The 18,343-nt window shown below is 50.1% G+C and overlaps 10 protein-coding genes across 10 annotated transcripts; 8 read left to right on the top strand and 2 right to left on the bottom strand.

Annotated features, from left to right (window-relative positions):
• Positions 1-343: 343 nt before the first annotated feature.
• Positions 344-1,387, bottom strand: TrAFT101_002707 (uncharacterized protein; the record flags this gene model as incomplete). Its single annotated transcript, XM_024909505.2, has 1 exon — positions 344-1,387. One exon carries the CDS (start codon positions 1,385-1,387, stop codon positions 344-346), a length of 1,044 nt encoding a protein of 347 aa, XP_024763827.2.
• A 290-nt stretch (positions 1,388-1,677) lies between these two features.
• Positions 1,678-2,091, top strand: TrAFT101_002706 (uncharacterized protein; the record flags this gene model as incomplete). Its single annotated transcript, XM_024904937.2, has 1 exon — positions 1,678-2,091. One exon carries the CDS (start codon positions 1,678-1,680, stop codon positions 2,089-2,091), a length of 414 nt encoding a protein of 137 aa, XP_024763826.1.
• Positions 2,092-2,357: 266 nt separating this feature from the next.
• On the top strand, positions 2,358-3,829 carry TrAFT101_002705 (uncharacterized protein; the record flags this gene model as incomplete). Its single annotated transcript, XM_024899301.1, has 2 exons — positions 2,358-2,435; positions 2,687-3,829. The coding sequence occupies 2 exons, from the start codon at positions 2,358-2,360 to the stop codon at positions 3,827-3,829; spliced, it is 1,221 nt and encodes a 406-aa protein (XP_024763825.1).
• A 666-nt stretch (positions 3,830-4,495) lies between these two features.
• Positions 4,496-5,698, top strand: TrAFT101_002704 (uncharacterized protein). Its single transcript, XM_024902338.2, has 3 exons — positions 4,496-4,818; positions 4,890-5,357; positions 5,417-5,698. The coding sequence occupies exons 1-3, from the start codon at positions 4,568-4,570 to the stop codon at positions 5,547-5,549; spliced, it is 852 nt and encodes a 283-aa protein (XP_024763824.1). The 5' UTR covers positions 4,496-4,567; the 3' UTR covers positions 5,550-5,698.
• Positions 5,699-6,020: 322 nt separating this feature from the next.
• On the top strand, positions 6,021-7,254 carry TrAFT101_002703 (uncharacterized protein). Its single transcript, XM_024901748.2, has 2 exons — positions 6,021-6,179; positions 6,255-7,254. Coding segments are annotated over exons 1-2 (762 nt in total). The 5' UTR covers positions 6,021-6,177; the 3' UTR covers positions 7,015-7,254.
• A 189-nt stretch (positions 7,255-7,443) lies between these two features.
• On the top strand, positions 7,444-8,535 carry TrAFT101_002702 (uncharacterized protein). The gene is made up of 3 exons (XM_024901747.2): positions 7,444-7,848; positions 7,917-8,128; positions 8,223-8,535. Exons 1-3 carry the CDS (start codon positions 7,596-7,598, stop codon positions 8,511-8,513), a joined length of 756 nt encoding a protein of 251 aa, XP_024763822.1. The 5' UTR covers positions 7,444-7,595; the 3' UTR covers positions 8,514-8,535.
• A 691-nt stretch (positions 8,536-9,226) lies between these two features.
• Positions 9,227-9,998, top strand: TrAFT101_002701 (uncharacterized protein; the record flags this gene model as incomplete). Its single annotated transcript, XM_066126675.1, has 2 exons — positions 9,227-9,518; positions 9,604-9,998. 2 exons carry the CDS (start codon positions 9,227-9,229, stop codon positions 9,996-9,998), a joined length of 687 nt encoding a protein of 228 aa, XP_065982779.1.
• Positions 9,999-10,007: 9 nt separating this feature from the next.
• TrAFT101_002700 (uncharacterized protein) lies at positions 10,008-10,757 on the top strand (the record flags this gene model as incomplete). Its single annotated transcript, XM_024909504.2, has 1 exon — positions 10,008-10,757. One exon carries the CDS (start codon positions 10,008-10,010, stop codon positions 10,755-10,757), a length of 750 nt encoding a protein of 249 aa, XP_024763821.2.
• A 2,747-nt stretch (positions 10,758-13,504) lies between these two features.
• On the bottom strand, positions 13,505-13,765 carry TrAFT101_002699 (uncharacterized protein; the record flags this gene model as incomplete). Its single annotated transcript, XM_066126674.1, has 1 exon — positions 13,505-13,765. One exon carries the CDS (start codon positions 13,763-13,765, stop codon positions 13,505-13,507), a length of 261 nt encoding a protein of 86 aa, XP_065982778.1.
• Positions 13,766-14,519: 754 nt separating this feature from the next.
• Positions 14,520-17,820, top strand: TrAFT101_002698 (uncharacterized protein). Its single transcript, XM_024903447.2, has 7 exons — positions 14,520-14,826; positions 14,883-15,463; positions 15,519-16,019; positions 16,078-16,322; positions 16,378-16,907; positions 16,966-17,107; positions 17,171-17,820. The coding sequence occupies exons 2-7, from the start codon at positions 15,138-15,140 to the stop codon at positions 17,644-17,646; spliced, it is 2,220 nt and encodes a 739-aa protein (XP_024763820.2). The 5' UTR covers positions 14,520-14,826; positions 14,883-15,137; the 3' UTR covers positions 17,647-17,820.
• The last annotated feature ends 523 nt before the right edge of the window (positions 17,821-18,343 follow it).

Here is an 18,343-nt window from a genome sequence, read left to right as displayed (position 1 = left end):
ACAAGGTAATAGTGTACCAGTACTTTGGCAAAATCACCCGGCAGTAGTCAAGAGAGCCTGGTCCAGATGAGAGTCAATTCTTCTCGTTTAATGCTAGGGTGAGATCTGACGTGCCGAAGCGCTGCTTGCTATATGATATACAGTCAGCCAATAAGCAGAGGGCCCGGTAACCTACAAAGAGGGCGAAAATAACACAGCAAGATGGCTAGACACAAGAATGGCAAAGACAACGCCATGTCAGCTCGAGCCGGCAGCCCTAGCCGATACTACCTGTAGGAGCACTGTGAACCACAAGATGTCCATAGCCAACCTCTCAAGTATGGCGCAGAAATCTGCCCCTCCATCACGAGTCACCATGCGCTATCCGAATCGCCCTTGCTGTTCCATCAATGAAGTCCCTCGCCTGCCACAGTGTCTTGTCCATGTGCATAAACGGGTGCGGAACTCCGGGGAAGCGCCGCTGCGTTACCTCGACGCCATGCTCGATCAGCAGCTGCGCATACCTCTCGCCCTCGTCCCTCAAAGGATCAGCCCCGGCTGTGTAGATGAGCGTATGTGGCAAGTCCTTGAAGTTGGGCGCCTTGAGAAGGTTGGCGAACCAGCCGATGCGCTCCTTGGCGGCCTCGTGCGCCTCGGGCTCCGTGGGCAATGAAGACATCTTAAGCTTGTCGAACCAGGCCAGCCGTGCCCAATTGAGCGTCGGTGCAAACTCGTTTTCGCGCATCGATGGCCAGGGCGAGTCACTAGCCGAGGCGTACTGCGAGAGGTCGTCAATAACAGGCGTTCCCACGGCCACAAGGCGCAGGGGAATGGCAGCGTCGCGGGCCAAGTGCGCCATTGCCAGAGAGATGCAGCCGCCAGCAGACACGCCGCCAACTGAGATGCTGTCTGGGCGGATGTTGAACTTTTGTGCGCCCTGGCGGTGGATATACTCGACCGCAGCGAAGCTGTCTATGATGGCCGTAGGGAAGGGCACCTCGGGCACTAGGCGGTAGGCGACGTCGATGACAGCCACGTTCGCCTTTTTGCAGTAGTGCTTGCAGATATGAGCCTCCGTCTCGAGGTCACCCAGGCCCCAGCCGCCGCCGTGGAAGTCTATGTGCACTGGCCACGGTCCTGGAGTCTCCGGTTGGTAGACACGCACTGGAAGCTGCGTGCCATCGGCCAGTGGCACCACATCGTTGTAGATGCGCCCAACGTCCGGCGCGGGAGCCATGCCATAGCTGTAGAGAACCGAGTAGGTGGCACGCAGCTCCTGGAGGTCGATTGGCTTCAGCGGCCTGTGGGCAACGTTTTCGTTGTAGAGCTTCTCGAAGGCGGGATCAAGTTTGCCCTCCATGGACGGATGGAGGGGTTGGAGAGACTCGTGCTTTGTGTCAGCCGACATGGTCGTGGAAATGGGAGGAATTTTGCCTCTTTTCTTGATCGTGCTCTTCTTCTTTCGTCCTATCTCTAGGCTTCGCGATTGCTGCGATGGTGAGTGCAGAGCCGACCCTGGCGGTTTCTATATATCCTGATAGCTCCAGGCTGCAGAGGAGAATAGAGGGGTTAAAGAGCATGCAGACCCCCACATGCTGCACAGGTCACAGCCTGAGCCTGCGCCTGCGCTGCAGAGCTGCAACTGGAGCGGAATTGTAAAGAGGAAACAAAACAAGAGAGAGATGAGCGACGCGATGCATGCTGGCTGGCCGTCTGCTCAACGGGGTACATCGCCAACTCTCAAATCTTGTGGCAGTCCCAGCTTCGGTCAGTCCCGCGGCACAGGCTTGCTATGCGGCGGCTCTTCAGGGCTCGAGGGTCCCTAAAATTCCAGATGTCTCCAGATATCAGGTCCGACGGCTGCAGGGCTGGGATCGGAACCCACTCGGAAGCGGCACCCACAGCCGCCGCTTCACGATCTTGTCATCGATTGGACCCTCCCTTTGGAAAAATGATGTCTCTGTTGAATCAGAATGTGAGATTGTGGTCCGTTGCTCAGCTCACGCGGCGGTTCCAGAAACCCTCGTCCATGTAGGGGCGAGCACGGAAATTTCTTGGAGGGCTGGAGGGGCGCCGCGCCGCGCCGCGCAGCTTTCCATGGGCGTTAGCTGATCAGACGGCGGATTTCGAGTCGATGCTTGAATCTTCTTGGTGGCCGACAGACAACATCTCATCGCCACCCCCCTGCTCTGCAAAGTCTGCATAGAAATATATGTACCATGTTATACAGATGATAGACCTCGTCGCCTTGCGAGAAACCCGCGTGCTGGACTCTCTCACCGACCGCTAGCAAGCCTGAATTCCGCTGCGTTGTTCTTGCACGCACAAGTATCGAAGAGAGCAGACAAACCTCCAAAGCAATCATCACCACGTTCAAGATGACGGTCAACGATAAGCCCGTGCTGATCATCGGCGCTGGAGTTGTGGGCTTGACATTGGCACACGGGCTTAAAAAGGTAATGTCGCAAACCAACAGCTCAAGGAAATTTTCCAGAACGACGCTCTCCTGGCTGCGCTAAAGCTGCTAGGCCCCTCAAAATATCATGACGGAGCCGCATGTATTGGTTATTGGTTCTGCAGCAGCTGCAGCTTGTGATGACAGCATGGCCGAACTGGGGTTAACAGCTTTGAGCTAAACCATGGTCTATGTCATTATTTTTTGAGCCGAGATATGCTAACTCAACGGCCATATTCTTGTTCCATCTAGGCAAACATTCCCTTCGAAATTTACGAGCGAGACGAGAATATCGATGCCCGAGGACAGGGCTGGGCTATTACTCTACACTGGGTGCTGCAATACCTCCGAGAGGTAGTTGACGAAGAAACATTTGCTGGCTTAGATGACGTCCAAGTCGATCCAGAGACTGGTCGTAACGACACGGGCAACTTCATCTTCATCAACCTCAAGACAAAAGAACCCAAATTCTACATCCCTCCTACCGCGCGCCGTCGAGTAAACCGCGAGAAGTTGCGCCGGCTTCTACTTAAGAATGTCGCAGAAAACGTTCACTGGGACAAGCAATTGACAGATGTCCAAGTCTCTGACAATGGCGTCAAGGCCACTTTCGCAGATGGAAGCACGGCTGAGGGGAAGATGCTCATTGGCGCTGAAGGCAGCAATTCGCAGACAAGGAAATATCTTGTGCCAGAAGACTACCAGAATTACTTGCTACCCGTGAAGTTGGTCGGTGTCTCTGCGGACTTGACGTCTGAGCAGATCAAGCCGCTGCGACAGATTGATCCGCTGCTTTTCCAAGGCTGCCACCCAGAGACTGGTGTCTTCATTTATGTCTCCGTGCTAGAGACGCCAGAGGTGAATGGCAGTGCTGGAACTGCAGACGAACACTATCGCGTGCAAATCATGACCTCATGGCTCGCCAAAGATCACGACGAGAATATCCCCGAGTCAAACTCCGAGCGCATCACCATGATTAAGCGCCTGGTTACCGGCTTCCACCCCGACTTGTACAACATCATACAGGCCATTCCCGATACTTCGCCCACTCTACACCTTGTCTTGCAAGACTGGCCCTGTCGAGAGTGGGACAACTATGACGGCCGAGTGACTCTGGCTGGCGACGCTGCGCACGCCATGGTCATGTACCGTGGCGAGGCGGGCAACCACGGTATTCTCGACGCTTGGCATTTACTGCGCCAGATCAAGGCAGTTCATACTGGCGAGAAGACTCGGTCCGAGGCCATAGACACGTACGAGAAGGAGATGAAGGAGAGAGCTGCACCGGCTGTCTTGCTGAGCCGCCAGGCGTGCTTGGATGCGCATGACTTTCACGGCTTGAATGAGAATTCGGCAGTTCTCAAGAAGAGGGCGATTAACGCTGCCAGAACATGAAATATGAGCCAACCTATGTAAAAACTGTAAGATAATCTACAAAGTAGTTGAATTATCTTAACAATAGCCATAATTTGACATACTATAATTTGAAGAACTTGAAATAGTCTTCCTATTTAGCATTCCTCACTGCATGTCGAGAGGATGTAAAGTCTGCTACATCATACATTAAATGTTCAGCAATACGAGACAGCTTCACAGCTATTCTATATTAACTTCAACATTTTATAGCTAATACCTTTACATTGATACCTATAAGTGCATATTTAAATTGGAGATGAAATGCCAAACAAACATGTCTCATTTTGCTGCAGGGTAGCAATCACACTTCCTAATTTGGAAACACTAACAGCCTCTCATCAAAACCAAGAGATCTGTCGGATTGTGTATTCTACGTCAGCGGTACTATACTCCGCCCCTATTTAATGCTTGTATCAAGATTAGATTTGAGATAGTCAAGGGCAGTTCTCCACATTTGGCGGTGTTTCTCTGCCACTTTGATTTCTAGAGCAAGCTAGGCCGATGGATCGCCTCTATGTTGGTGATGCTCGATGACGCATGTACCGAAAGCGTCGATCGAGATAAACTCTAACGGCACAGTAAACCGGTAACGTAAAAGACTGGGAGATCTCCCTGGGTAAGAGGTAAGAACACATTCTACTGTTTTAATTCGTATCACATGTGAACAAAAAAAGTCAATTTCTTTGAAGACGGAAAGAGCAACAATTGCTATCAACAATGAAGGAAAAGAGTGAAGTCATCCAGGAGTTCAGGGAACTCGTTAACATGTCGGCGAAGGAATTGAAGGAGTGGCTGAAAGGCGATGAGTCTGAAGGCGCAGGATGGCCCAAGGACGATGCGAGCGGCGAGTCTGTTGGCCACGATAGCGGTCGACAGATTGTCGATATCCTAGAGGCCAACTCGGAGAAGGACCCGGAAAAGTACACAGATGATCATGTCAGCCACATGAGAAAGGTTGTAGCCTACATGTAGGTGAAAGGGCTTTCTGTCTCTGCTAATCAACACAGCGATGCCGAACGCTGATACAAAATTAATTTAGCAAACGGCACTTGGCTCAAGAAGAAAAGGCGAACAGTAAAAAACCCGTCGAGGAGGTCAAAAAGACCAAGTCATACGCATCGCTCAAGAACTGGGGCCATGATACTATCAAGAAGCGTGAAGCAAACGGAGGTGGCGCGGAAGCAGATGCCGAAGGCGAAGAGCAAGAGGAAGAAACGGCAGAGGAAGAAAAGGCAGGAGAAAAACGAAAAGCTCCAGATGACCAGTCTGGGACAAGCAAGAAGAGAGAAACAGAGGATGGTGCTGCGGCAGTAGACAATGGTGATGAAGAGAAGGATGAGCAGGCTGACGTGGAGGAGGAGAAGGATTCAAAGAAAGGAGAGCATCCGAATGGAAAAGAGGGTGGAAACGAAAAAGAGGCAAAGGGTCCTGAGAAGGGAGATACTGTGAGCTGGAATTGGGGCCAAGGTCAACCGGAAGGGACGGTCAAAGAGGTGAACCCTGGAGAGTGAGTTTTTCTCATCGCGTGTTTTAGGCTATTATTTCGAGGCTGACGTTGGCGTACAGGGCAACTATTGAAACAAAGAAAGGAAACGAAGTCTCGCGCAAGGGAAAGGAAGAGGACCCTGCCGTTGTAATTGATACAGGAAAATCGGACGCGGTTAAACTGGCCCACGAACTGAACGAGACGAAGGATTAGATTTACCACCATGGATCAAATTGAATGTGAGGGTTTGATAAATAAATGAGTTTGTGTCTCGTCATGTATCTCCTCCGAGTCTATGGTGGCCGTTCAGACTAGGTAACATAATATAAAAGAACCGTCAGTATTGGACATTGACAGCCCAGCAATTTCTAAGCGATCCGGGATATGCATTGCGAGGGCGTGAGAGCAGCATCGTGTCTAGATGAAGCATGAAGAGCACATGCGGTTACATATATCGACGCTATTGATATGATAAGTAGTTTCCAGCTTTTTGGGGCTTCCTCGGCACAACCGCCCGTAGCGCCTGGCAGCATCCACTCTAGCGATTGAGGCTAGTGGAGTTCCCCGGCGGAATACAGCGGGGTACAGCGGGGTCTGCAGCGCAGCAGTCACGTTCGGCTGACGACGATAAAGTTCCAAAGTCCAGCCGGCCGGGCTGCTTATTCTTCGACCTCAACCGCCTGGCAAAGTTCTTCCTCGTGGAGACTCAGCTCCCAGCTGTTGTCGGGAACGGCGCCAGTTCGTCATCTCTTGCGTTTCTTTACCAGCGTTTGCCCTTCAGCACAGCATGCGTTTTGAGTCTTGAAAACCTCCAACCATGACGACTTGATCCATCGCCATCATGTAAGACACGCAGGAAAATAGCGCCCCTCCAATTGACGTCTGAGAGATTGCTAAATCATCATCAATGTGCCACAGGATCGAACCTTCGATTCGACTGCGGCGCGCAATCTACGCGGGCGACGCACTGCTCGTGAAGCGCATCCTCAAATCCCACCCATCGCTCCTCCACAATCCCGATACCTCTCCAGTTGGGCTCTCCAACTCCAACATGCACCTTGCCGCCTCGCTCGGCCACAAGGAGGTCTGCAAGGTGCTCCTAGAAGCCGGCCACGAATATCCATGCCCCGCCCTCAACGAGAATCACCAGACGGCACTCATGCTTGCCTCTGGTGCTGGCCACACGGAAGTCGTCCACTTGCTGTGCGAGAACGACACAGATTGCATTCTACGAAGAGACGTCCGCGGCCGAGATGCCGTCATGGAAGCCAGCGTAGGCGGCCACGATACTATACTACAACTGCTGCTAACATATGTCCCCGGAGGACCTTATGAGGCGGTGCAAAGAGCTGATGCGGAAGGAAATACGGCTCTCCACTATGCAAGCGGTAATGGCAACTTGCTAGGCCTGCGGACCTTGCTCGCAGCCGGTGCGGATGTTGAGAGGCGCAACATCTGGAACTGGACGCCGGCCGCGTATAGCGCTACTGTGCAGGCCGAAGTTTACCTGAAAGGCTTGGTTTCTGAGGTGGGAAGGCTCCAGCAGCAGCAGCAGCAGCAGCAGCAGCAGCAGAAACGCAAGAAGGAGGTCGAGGTAGCCGCCAAGAAGATGGCTGTTGGAACTGTGAGGATAGTGCGAGAGAATAGCATTGAAGACGAACGACTTTACGCCCTCTGATGTAGGAGACGCTTCATGCGTGGAAAGCGATATACGACTCTCTTATAAGACGATAACCAAGAAAAAGATTGACAAAGCTGGTTTATGGGTGATGGGTTGCGATAAAGCCTCTTGTTTTTTTTTTATGCTGTTTACTGCGTTTGCCTAACTGGGCTTGGAGTATGGAGCACAAAGTATGGAACACAGCACAGAGAGAAGAGCAGATAGCCGTGATTTAAAATATGCTTTCAACCATTTGGTCCCGGTCATTACATGCATTAAACACGTAAAAGGAACCAACTGTGATTAGTAGTAGTAACAAAGCTCGAAATCAATTCCCACCTCCCATTGGTTAATACGCAGAGCTGCTCAGTTTAGCTGGGTATCTAATCTTGGGACCACCCGGACTTAACGCTGACCAGCATCTACAGATTTCCGATCACCGTAAAATGCGGTTTTCCCTGGAAGAAGCGCCCCCTAAGTCCAGCACAAGATTTCTGTATATTATGTCGCAGTATTTCTTCGATGAAAGAGAAGATTCTGGAGTTTAAACATAAGAAATCAACAATTCACGCTGCACTGCAACTCCTCGATAGACCGCAATGCCCATCATTCTCATCACCGGAGGAAACCGAGGCATCGGGTTCGGCATCGCCCAGGCGATTGCAGGCCGTATACCTTCTTCGACTATAATCTTGGGCTGTCGAAGACTCGTGGCTGGCCATGAGGCCATTGAGCAACTGCGAGGCCAGGGCGTCTCATCTCCACTAGATGCGGTCCAGCTTGATATTGAAGATATCCAGAGCATAACGGCGGCGGTCGAGACTCTGGGTAGAAAGTATGGGAAGCTAGATGGTGCGTACAGCGTATGACGGTTAAATTCATGACAATCTTGAACTCACTCAATGTACTTTTTCTTGTAGTGCTCATCAACAACGCTGCGAGCCTTCAGCTGCCTATAACCCAGAATCTCGTTGAGCTCAAGGACTGCTCCAACGCCAATTTCAACAACTGTGTTACATCCAATATTCTCGTGACCAAAGCATTTATCCCGCTTCTTCGGAAGAGTTCCTGGCCGCGAGTCATCATGAACTCTAGCGCTAGAGGGAGTCTTGGTCGTACAGCAAACAGAGAGGTATAGTATACCCCCTTTTCTTTCATTTCCATTAAGATATTATAAGACGAATAACTGCTAACAGATCTTTCTCTGCCTTGATTGTACCGTACAGCTTCCGCCTGTCGCTCTAATTGATTACTGTGTTTCGAAAGCCGCACTGAACATGTTGACACTCCATTATCAAATTTTTGAAGATAATTACGAGGACGAAGGGGAGAAGATTACATTCTGGAGCGTCAGTCCAGGCCATACAAAGACGGCGTTTAATAACTACAGAGGAAAAAAAGATCCAGTCGATAGTGGTGAGGCGTTTGTGAGATTGCTGGAATCCGAGAAGGGCGCAATTACGCCGGGAACCTTTTGGGAATTTGAAGACGAAAAGTTTCAAGAGGTTCCCTGGTGAGGCTCAACTTGATGGTGCCTGGACACATGTATCAAGTACATATAGTTGTTGTATGCTATGTAAGACTATATGTTCACCTATGTATGTACATTTGCGTGCGTAGGTACTAAATACACAAATACTTTACACTCTAGAAATTGCTACGGGAAAGCCTTTGGTGAATCATCTTTCTCCAACTACAAATTTGGTCAATACAATTCATGTGTGATACACATCCTGCAGTTCAATTGCGGTTCCTTCTGGCCATGCTATAAACACCTCCAGGCCGAAAAAAATGAAAATAAAATGCGGTGAACAAACCAGCCATGCTTCCAGCTTGGCCATCAACGTGAACAAGCTCTCTCAAACCACCGACACTGTTGCGTATCCTCATCCAATCTGCGCCACCGATGTCCGCTCATGATTCACCAACTGAGCTGCCATAGTACAAGCCGCGCTCTAAAGCCATCAAAGTTTGCGCGCGTGCTACCGGGCTCTGGGCCCATCATGAGGTGAATCATGGCTACGCCTATAGGTACATAATCGACAGCTCCTGACGAGTAATCACGGAACGGCGGTTCTCCTTTTTCCAACCTTTACTCCTCAGTAAGAGAGAGATAACGTCCATCTTTTCCTTTTTCTTTTTTTCTTTTTGAAGGAACAGCCATTTTACTGAACAACTCATTCTCTTTTACTTCTGGCCGTACTTATCGGCCTCCGCATCTACCATCTCTATGCCCAACGGTCCTCGTGTGAACCGTAGGACGATCAACGTCGGGGCAGGCCAGCTTCCATCACCTGCCACCAAGCTCATCATCACTCAGATACTCAAAACTAGTCAAGATCATCCATTCTGGGCGTGGATCATTGTTGGGGCGTTTTACGACAATCAGGATCGCATCATTTGGAGCACAGAGTTGTTTGTTGCCCACCTTGACATTCAGTTCGAGTCGGACGAAGAGGAAGATTCGGAAGAGGAAGAAGGCCGAGATACAGACATTAGAGCTGGATCTGATTCACCACCTGGTAAGCCTTCCATAGATTGATTGGCATTTTGGTTTCGAACCACCATCATCTCAACCTTCGCGAAACATATATGCACTTGGATTAGCCTTGATTGACGCTAGCTTGGAAGTACAATCTCCTCAAGTTCATCACTCTGAATCGCCTCAGCACCAGTCTCGACCATTTGAGAACTACAGCCGTACACTCAACGCAGATCAAAGCTATATTAACCGTGGTCCGGCTATTTCTTCCTCTAATTACAATTACAATATCCACTCTCGCCCTCATATCCATCCTCACCCTTATTCTTACCCCCATCCTCATTACTATAATCATCACATCCCGCATCATCTACAAGCACCACCATACATCAACTCCGCCTCTATCTGGGATCCCACCATCTCCGGTCCTGTCCCCGGCCACTGGCAAGCCTCATTTGACCCCACCGTCCAACGTTGGGTTCATACCTGGCAGCCTCAGTCTTCCGCGCATTTCTTCTAAGCTTCCATCATGTCTGGAGGCTGGAACCCCATCACCGGCCGCGACTCGGGATCCGGCCGTCCCGCATTCTCCCCGTACGGAGCTCCTCAGCCGGCCCAAGGCCAAGCATACATCCCTCATGCTGGCGGACCAGGCTACAACTTTGGTACAGTGCCTCAGTACACCACCTGGCCTAACACGGCTTACGGATACTATCCTATAGGCGCCGCCCAAGGCTTCCCGCAGTACGGAATGCCTGCTCAGGGAGCCTTTGCCGGCTTCCACGCTCCACAGACATTTGCCTATCAGCCTAACGGAACAGGCAATCTCCTCCCTCGCCAACCACAGCCTTATCCCAACATCGATCCCACAATGCCGGCTGCCCAAATGACAAACACCACCGGCGGCACGGGCTGCGAGCCGGGCTACAACTACTTCTTCCCCGCAGAGCACACCAAAGCTCACATATTCAAGACCAACACTCCCCCATGGCAGCTCCCTCCCACGGCACAGATCCCTTTCAAAGCAGCACATATCCCGTGTAACACCACCATGGCAGAACTGCTCAAGGGGTTTGGTTGCACTAATCAGACGCCGAAAAAGAACAAGTGCTTCGAGGTTGTGAGCGGAGGAGGGGGGAAGTGGTACAAGGGGCTGGAGGTGAATGGCGCGGACAAGGATCTGCTAAAGAAGACGATTAAGGACGTGGGATGGGATTCTACGCGGACCGGCAATCCGAATGAGAAGCCGGTGGTTTGTTTGTGGTTTTGCAGAGACTAGGTGTATGATTTCTCGTTTGAGTCGTAATAATATTGTTTGAAGGTATTTTTTTGGTGTTTAATAATTTCCATGCAGGCTGAAATCGAAGTTATTGATATTGATATCTGTAGCTTTTTCTACGAGATCATTCCTAAGGTATCGATTGATTGATATTGATATCCATGTCTTTTTCTCCGAGATCATTACACACGCCTTAGATATACCAATGTCTCCTAGGAAATCACAGTCAATGGCATGCCCTCTTGTTTGAGATATACATTTAGTTTCTCTCCACGGTCTTTCATAATCTTGAAGAGGAAGCATATGTGAATAATCAAAGAAATTTATGTGATTGACTAATATAATAATAATGATTTAATAAGTGAATAAATAACAGTGGCGTCACTCAAGGTCATCCTCTCAGGCTAGCGATTTTAATAGAGCTGAAGAGGAGCAAACTACATCATTTGATATCGTATCTTATCAACGATAGAAATATGTATGATATACAGTAATATCACTGCTTGCTTATCCGTAATAATTACATCAGCTGCTATATTCTCCCACTGTTCATTTCATTGGGGTAATCAATTGAGTCAAAAACCTACATCCTTTTCTAAGCCCAAAAAATCTGCAAAGGAAATATGGAATTATTATCACGGGAGCTCTAGTCGTAGGACGGAGGTAGTCACTCCAAAGACTTCTCGCTACATTCAGTCATCCAGAGTGCCCTCCGACTTCGCAATCGTGTGATATTATCGCAGAGACGCCCATATTCTCAGCTGCGATTCTTCTTGGATTAGTGACGCTTGCCATGGAGGATTTTCATATGAGGGGATTATGTTCCGGAGGAGGGATTCCGGACCGCATGCAAGCCAAGGTATATAATTTGGATGCCTAAAAGCCATAGCCAATAGCTCAGAAAACATGCGGCTTCATTGCAGGATAGCATGATCCGAGTATTCGGGGCTGGATCTCGGTCATCATGCTTCATACTCCATACGTGCTAGCAACCCCCGTGGGGGCGTGACATTGCCGAGTGGCCCCTTTCATGATACAAGTGTGTTCCAAGCGGGCGGTGTACTATTTTCAGTCCTCTCCCTAGCTCACATGTCCGTGTCCATGATGGCTTTTTCATAATAGGCATCAACATTATCACAGCTGCCACTGGTCAAAGTTAGATCCCTAGGGCGGGTCTTCCTTGTGCCCCCGGCTCGGGCAAGGATAGAACGTGGAGCAGAATGGCTTTGGAAGCGGGTGGTCTAATGCCAAGCTAACGGTATGGTGTGTGGAGATCGACAAGACGGTTGAGAAAGGGTGGCGTACGAGGGCTGAGGCACTTAGCATGGCAAGTTGGAGGTGGCGTATCAAGATATTCCATTCATTCACTACAGAAGCCCAAACATTGTGAGAATCGTTTCCTAAAAGAATGACAACAATCGGAGCACACGTGTAGTAGCTTGAGTGAATACATTAAGTTTCATATACTCTAGATGTCGACTAGCCATCACCATTTTCAATCGCGGTATTCGGGAAGCCAGTTATCAACCCGCCGAGTGACACAGCCACCAGACCAGGAAATCCCAGGTGCTAGTAGAAACATGGATACATGAACACGTGGTGGATAGACTACAGCACAGGCTTGGAGTTATTGTTTCTATAGACCGCCTAGCTCATAGCCAAGCTTTCATTCTCTCCTGTACTCTGTACTCTGCAGTATGCACTCTCCTGTCTCCACATCCCTCCGTTCAGATGGACCACCGCTTTAAGTTCAGCAAGCTACTGCTGATTTTGTACTTGGTAGATCTTATCCAAACAAGTCAAGCTGAGAAAACTGAGACCTTTCTGGCTGCAGCATGACTGATGGATCGAATCTACGATTCAAAACTGCAGAATTAAGAGCCTGATAAACCCAAGTCAGGACGGAGTAGCATCCAATCTACAAATCATCAAGTCGCAACACATGCTAAAGCAACTACTAGGGAAACGGTCTCCTCGACAATGTTTTAATCCACATTTACCTAGCAGTCGGAGCTTACCGCCCAGCCTCCCAAACCAGACTAAAAATGCCAAGGGTTGAAATATTTGATTACATACAAGCCAAGCTTTTCGGTCTCGGCGCCTCCAACGCAGTCTCGATGGAGTATCCCGTGTCTGTTGCTCGCTCCTGATATTGACTTTATTGCAGTAATACCCCAATTATGTACAGTAGTACCGTCTATCACGTATCTGTACGCGTACTGTTTATTAGTTCATCTTCGTCTTGCAAATATCTTGTACTCGTATTTGACTGTAACTGGGCTTGGAGACCTCGTTCATTATTCTCCACCCAAGAACAAGCATCTGCTATAAAGCTAGCCTAGAGGGGAAAAAAGCGGAATTTCGGTCTTTTGATCGACAGGTTACCTTTTGCTCTCTCCTTCTGGCAATGATCAGGCAGCAGAATTAATTTTGTGGGAGCGAATTAATGGATCATCTCCACCATACTGTTGCAGCAGCTGAAGAGTACTTCAAAGATCAGCGGATGGCACCGCGGATACGAAATGGCTACTTGCAGTGTTAGACGGCACTTTGGGTCAAACAAGATAAACACTTCAGTTGACGCTCGCTCTGTGTACAGATATACTGCATAGTCAACAAGAAGTTCTCAGCTCCTCACTGGGACATATTCGTCCAGGTCAAGATCTAGGCGTTAATAGTCTGGCGCCACGCTAGGCAAGAAGAGGAGCCCGCTTGTGTTACTGCATGGTGGTGCCGGCCGAGAGCCGTTAATTACGAAAGTGAGGCGACGGCTGATTTCTGGCTCTGCGTGCTTGTGCTAGCATCGTCTGTAGCAGCAGCCACTCGGCCATGGCGTGAGCTTTGGCGCGCGGGATGGTTCGCAAGCGGACGCTGATAGTGCCGCGGCCCCAGCCTATCTCTTGGCATGCCGGCTCACTAGTGGGCAGCATACCCCGAAAGCATCCAGTCAGCATGTGAGGAATTCTGTTGCCTGTTTCTCGCTGCGCATCCTGGGCCTGGCGATCCATGTTGGCTGCTGCGGTGGCACACAATTTTCCACCTGTGTCCTGTGGTACCGGCTCCTGGTACGGCGTAGCAGTAGCATTACGGTAGGTACATACAAGCTCCCCAGCTCAGTGTGAGTGCCTTGTTCGTGGCCAATTCTTGCCCAGGTTCGGAGTAGGTATTCGACGCTGCGTGTAGTATTAGTCTGCCGTACTTGATCCTGGCGACATTAGCTGTGGCGTTGGCGCCGGCAGGCAATGCGGATGCCGTAGATGAGCAAAACCTTGCTCAGATCTCGAGGTTCTAGGCCGTGGCTGGCCGCCGTGGTGCGATGCTTTCGTCCGAGGACAGTCGCATCCGGCGTGCTAGAAAGAAAGAAGAGTTTAGCTACGGATGGAGGGGTTCGCAGAATGCAATGGTACCGCCTGTATGTACCTGGCACATGCTCAGCCTGTGCCTTGGCCGACGCAGATCTTGGGCCTTTGCCCTCAGCTTCTCACCAAGCGTAGCGAACATGGCCGAACCTGGACCCGTTGGTGCTCTATACCCAGCAAACACGCCGGCGCTATTATTCACCGGTTGGTGCAGCTGCAGTGCCGATCTGCACGAGTAGCACGCCAGAAATAAGCAAAGCAGGGCGCGAGTACACGAACCAGCGATTGCACAGACGCTTGCAGGGCAGCCCTGGGCAGAAGACTCGGCACCTGCTCCCACCTACGTCAGGGGACGGCGGGCTTGTCTGTAGGGCCAATTACAGCGCTGTCCAGGGGGTTCGGCGCTAGGCCCACAGAGGCCAAACAACGTGTCTGCGATTCCCACTTTCAACCTCCAGTCTTAGACACAACCGTCGACACAAAGGCAAAAGTGGCTTGCTTTTCTTTTCCCATGGGGAACTGGAGACTCTGCTCCTCTCCTGTCTGGGGTGCGGGGATGATTCCCCGTCTGGAGAATTAAGAGGGTCAATCTCACGTTTAGCGATGGCTTGCTCTGGGGGAGGCGGGATTCTGGGTATCTGTGGCTTGCGGAGCGTGATGTGATGCTCTCCAGACCGAACACGGCGATTCTCTCAGCTTGGCCGGCACAGGTATGTCGCAATTACCCGTCCGCTGCTGCAGCTGGTAATTAACTGGCGTGTGGCAGCACCAACGCGGGTGGTCCTGATCCCTCGGCAGCGCACAGATGGCGCTACTTGGACGAATGCATGAGTCGCAATGTCTTGTCTTCCATGCATCTGCGGACGTTTCTGCGCCCAAGCTCCACGCCACCCTCAATGTCAGCCAAGCTATACGACTGGACTAGCTCGTCTGTCTATCTTCCAGCCAAGAGTGGGCCGGACAGGGATAAGCCTCAATCCATGCTGCTCGACTTACATGCACGAATTGCTGGACTGTGCTAATGCTACGCCTCTCATGCCATGGGCTCATTGCGTTTTTGGCTGTGGAGAGACACAAACCACGCGACAAAACTCAAATAGCTATTGTTCTCCGCCTCCGGACTCCAGTTTTTGGTCTCTCTTCCCCAGACTCCAGTCTCGGCTCAGGACAAATAAGTATATTAGTCCTCCTTGCCTCCCGTTGTCTTGACCTTCTTTTGTTGTCTCGACAGTCGACTTCTTCAGCCCAGGAGCAGCATCACTCTTTGCCTCACTCACTTGCATTGATCGAGGTTAGAAGAGCAAGCCAGCTGCGGACAATTCCCCTGCCCATTATGGCGGAAGTATTGTCAGTCAACCTTTTGGCATGTTCATCAAGCCATTTGCTAACTTGGTTGATACAGTACTCATTCAGACCCCAAGGGTGGTCACGACGCAACCATGGAGAAGGGAGTCACCTACACCGAAGAGCAAGAGTATACCCAGAATCTCCAGGCCAAGATTCGCAACCCGCTCAAAGGCATCCCCCGAGAGCAGCTTATGAACGATGTCGAGTCCTTTGCTTCTCGTCACGGGCTTCAAGAGCACACTCTCCTTCTCAAGAAGGGTGCGCTAATTGCCCAAAACCCCGCCGAAGCACACAACATTGATGGCGACGAGAAGCTCACCTCCCATGAACTGAACATTCTGGAGCGTGAAGTGACACACAAGTGGCATATGCCCACAAGACTCTTCATTACCATCGCAACATGCTCCATTGGTGCCGCCGTTCAAGGTTGGGACCAGACTGGTAGCAACGGTGCTACCATCTTCTGGCCCGATGTGTATGGCATTGGTGACCAGACCATCACTCGCAACGCTATTCTTGTCGGCCTCATCAACGCCGCTCCCTACATTGGCAGCGCGTGCGTATAACCTTCCCGAGTAGATTCATTAATGTACTCTTGGCTAATTATCTCTCAGTTTCATCGGCTGCTGGCTTTCTGACCCCATTAACAACCACTTCGGTCGTCGTGGTGTCATCTTCTTCGCCGCTCACTTCTGTATCTGGCCCGTTATTGGTTCTGCTTTCTGCCACACCTGGCAACAGCAGCTTGCCTGTAGATTGCTCATGGGTATTGGTATGGGTGCAAAGGCTTCTACTGTACCCATCTATGCTGCAGAGAATGCCCCAGCTTCCATCAGAGGTGCCTTGGTCATGTCATGGCGTAAGTTTTCTTCTGGACTCATATGCTAAAGCGTCTCAGCTAACGGAATTTCTAGAAATGTGGACTGCTTTCGGTATTTTGCTTGGAAGTGCATTCAACTTGGCTGTCTACCATGTAAAGGACATCAACTGGCGTCTGATGCTTGGCGCTCCTTTCATCCCCGCTATTCCCCTGGTTGCCCTCATCTACTTCTGCCCCGAGTCACCTCGTTGGTACATGAAGAAGGGTCGCTATGCTGATGCTTGGAAGTCTCTCATGGTCCTCCGAAACGACCCAATCCAGGTTGCCCGAGACATTTACTACATCTCTGCTCAGCTGGAAATTGAGAAGGAGCTCATTGGCAAGACTAACTACGTCACTCGATTCACTCAGCTCTTCACTGTTCCCCGTATTCGCCGTGCCAACTTGGCTGCTTTTACCGTCATGATTGCCCAGCAGATGTGCGGCATCAACATCATCGCATTCTATTCGACCACCGTCTTTGTTAATGCCGGTTTCACTCAATTCCGGGCTCTGATCGGCTCATTTGGATTCGGTCTTGTCAACTGGCTCTTCGCCTTCCCTGCTTTCTGGACTATTGATACCGTAAGTTTTGCAGCTGTATGGCGTAAATCACGAGTGGCATATACTAATAATCCTGCAGTTTGGTCGCCGAAGCCTGTTGCTTTTCACCTTCCCTCAGATGTTCTGGACTCTCTTGGCTGCTGGTCTCTGCACTTTGATCTCTGATAGCCATGAGACGGCCCGAACCGGTCTTGTCAGCCTTTTCGTCTTCCTGTTTGGAGGTGAGTAAATCCGTGAAATGATAATACCCATTTGCATGAATCAATGACTAATTCATAATATAGCTTTCTACTCTCCCGGAGAAGGCCCCGTTCCTTTCACCTACAGTGCTGAAGTGTACCCCCTGTCCCACCGTGAGACTGGTATGGGTTTCGCCGTCGCCACCTGCTTGTTCTGGGCTGCCGTCCTGGGTACTTCATTCCCCTTCCTGCTCGAGCGCCTCCAGACCGTTGGCGCATTCGGCCTCTACGCAGGCTTCAATGTTGTCGCTTTCATCATGATTTTCCTCTGGGTTCCCGAGACAATGCAGCGCACTCTTGAGGAGCTTGATTATGTCTTTGCTGTCCCCGTCCGCACCTTCATGAAGTACCAGCTCACTGTTGCTCTGCCCTGGTGGTTCAAGAAATACGTCTTCTTCCAGTGGAGCGCGACCAAGCCTCCTCTGTACCAGTTCGACGCCGTCGCCTCTGACCTGCGCAGAGCATCTATTCACCAGGCTACAGTGCCATCATCGGATGATGAGAGCAAACGAGCCTACTAAGAGTATAAAATTTTGAATATAAAAATAGGTTATGACTACGTTTGGATTAAGGGATGATGTTCCATTTGAGTATATTGTTTTGTTATTTCGTGGATAGGCAATGCGCCGTTGGGAATTGATACCCTTTCCTTCATCATGATATGATTTAAGAAGGATATATAAGGAATATATGAGTTTTTATACTCTAAACCGCGTTCGCTTTACGCTGTATATGTGTATATGTGATATGTCCAGAGTCTGCTCCTAAGAAAGTTTTCTCTTACAAGAAAAAGACGAAGCTGTAAACAACTCTACATGCAAACATAATTAGGCTTGTAAAGGTTTAGGAGGATTGGGTAGACACTGCTTACCACTAGCCGAGGCTGGCTAGCAGTGGTTTTGAGATTCCCATGTGATGAGATCTAGGAATCCTATGGCAAGAATTATTACGACTAACCACCATTTTGTGGCACTGCACTATTTATTGGTGTATCTCAAAGAGGTAAAACCAAATATGATAGCTCTCGTGCAGAGAAGAAAGGCTGAATATTTCATTTTGTTTGGTCGAGGGTGCTGGATTTGAACTTAGTTATATTACTGATTGACAAATAGGCATGCTCCGACGACTGGGGTGCATCACTTAGGAATACGTGTAATCGGCGGAGTAAGGTAATTAATACGGGGGTCTACTTTGAAGTGACTTGCATTAGTTTTGAAC

The sequence above is a fragment of the Trichoderma asperellum genome, chromosome 2 (genome assembly GCF_020647865.1).
Source record: "Trichoderma asperellum chromosome 2, complete sequence".
NCBI lineage: Eukaryota > Fungi > Ascomycota > Sordariomycetes > Hypocreales > Hypocreaceae > Trichoderma > Trichoderma asperellum.
This window is presented reverse-complemented; position numbering and strand designations above follow the sequence as displayed.

What these genes read in the sequence shown, in the direction of transcription:
- TrAFT101_002704 (XM_024902338.2), top strand. Translation starts at nt 4,568, where the DNA reads ATGAAGGAAAAGAGTGAAGTCATCCAGGAGTTCAGGGAACTCGTTAAC. An exon ending in AGAAAGGTTGTAGCCTACAT is followed by an intron (nt 4,819 to 4,889) that starts GTAGGTGAAAGG and finishes AAATTAATTTAG; the next exon opens with CAAACGGCACTTGGCTCAAG. An exon ending in AAAGAGGTGAACCCTGGAGA is followed by an intron (nt 5,358 to 5,416) that starts GTGAGTTTTTCT and finishes GTTGGCGTACAG; the next exon opens with GGCAACTATTGAAACAAAGA.
- TrAFT101_002702 (XM_024901747.2), top strand. Translation starts at nt 7,596, where the DNA reads ATGCCCATCATTCTCATCACCGGAGGAAACCGAGGCATCGGGTTCGGC. An exon ending in AAAGTATGGGAAGCTAGATG is followed by an intron (nt 7,849 to 7,916) that starts GTGCGTACAGCG and finishes TTTTTCTTGTAG; the next exon opens with TGCTCATCAACAACGCTGCG. An exon ending in GTCGTACAGCAAACAGAGAG is followed by an intron (nt 8,129 to 8,222) that starts GTATAGTATACC and finishes TGTACCGTACAG; the next exon opens with CTTCCGCCTGTCGCTCTAAT.
- TrAFT101_002698 (XM_024903447.2), top strand. Translation starts at nt 15,138, where the DNA reads ATGCTACGCCTCTCATGCCATGGGCTCATTGCGTTTTTGGCTGTGGAG. An exon ending in CCCATTATGGCGGAAGTATT is followed by an intron (nt 15,464 to 15,518) that starts GTCAGTCAACCT and finishes TGGTTGATACAG; the next exon opens with TACTCATTCAGACCCCAAGG. An exon ending in TTTCGTCTTCCTGTTTGGAG is followed by an intron (nt 17,108 to 17,170) that starts GTGAGTAAATCC and finishes TTCATAATATAG; the next exon opens with CTTTCTACTCTCCCGGAGAA.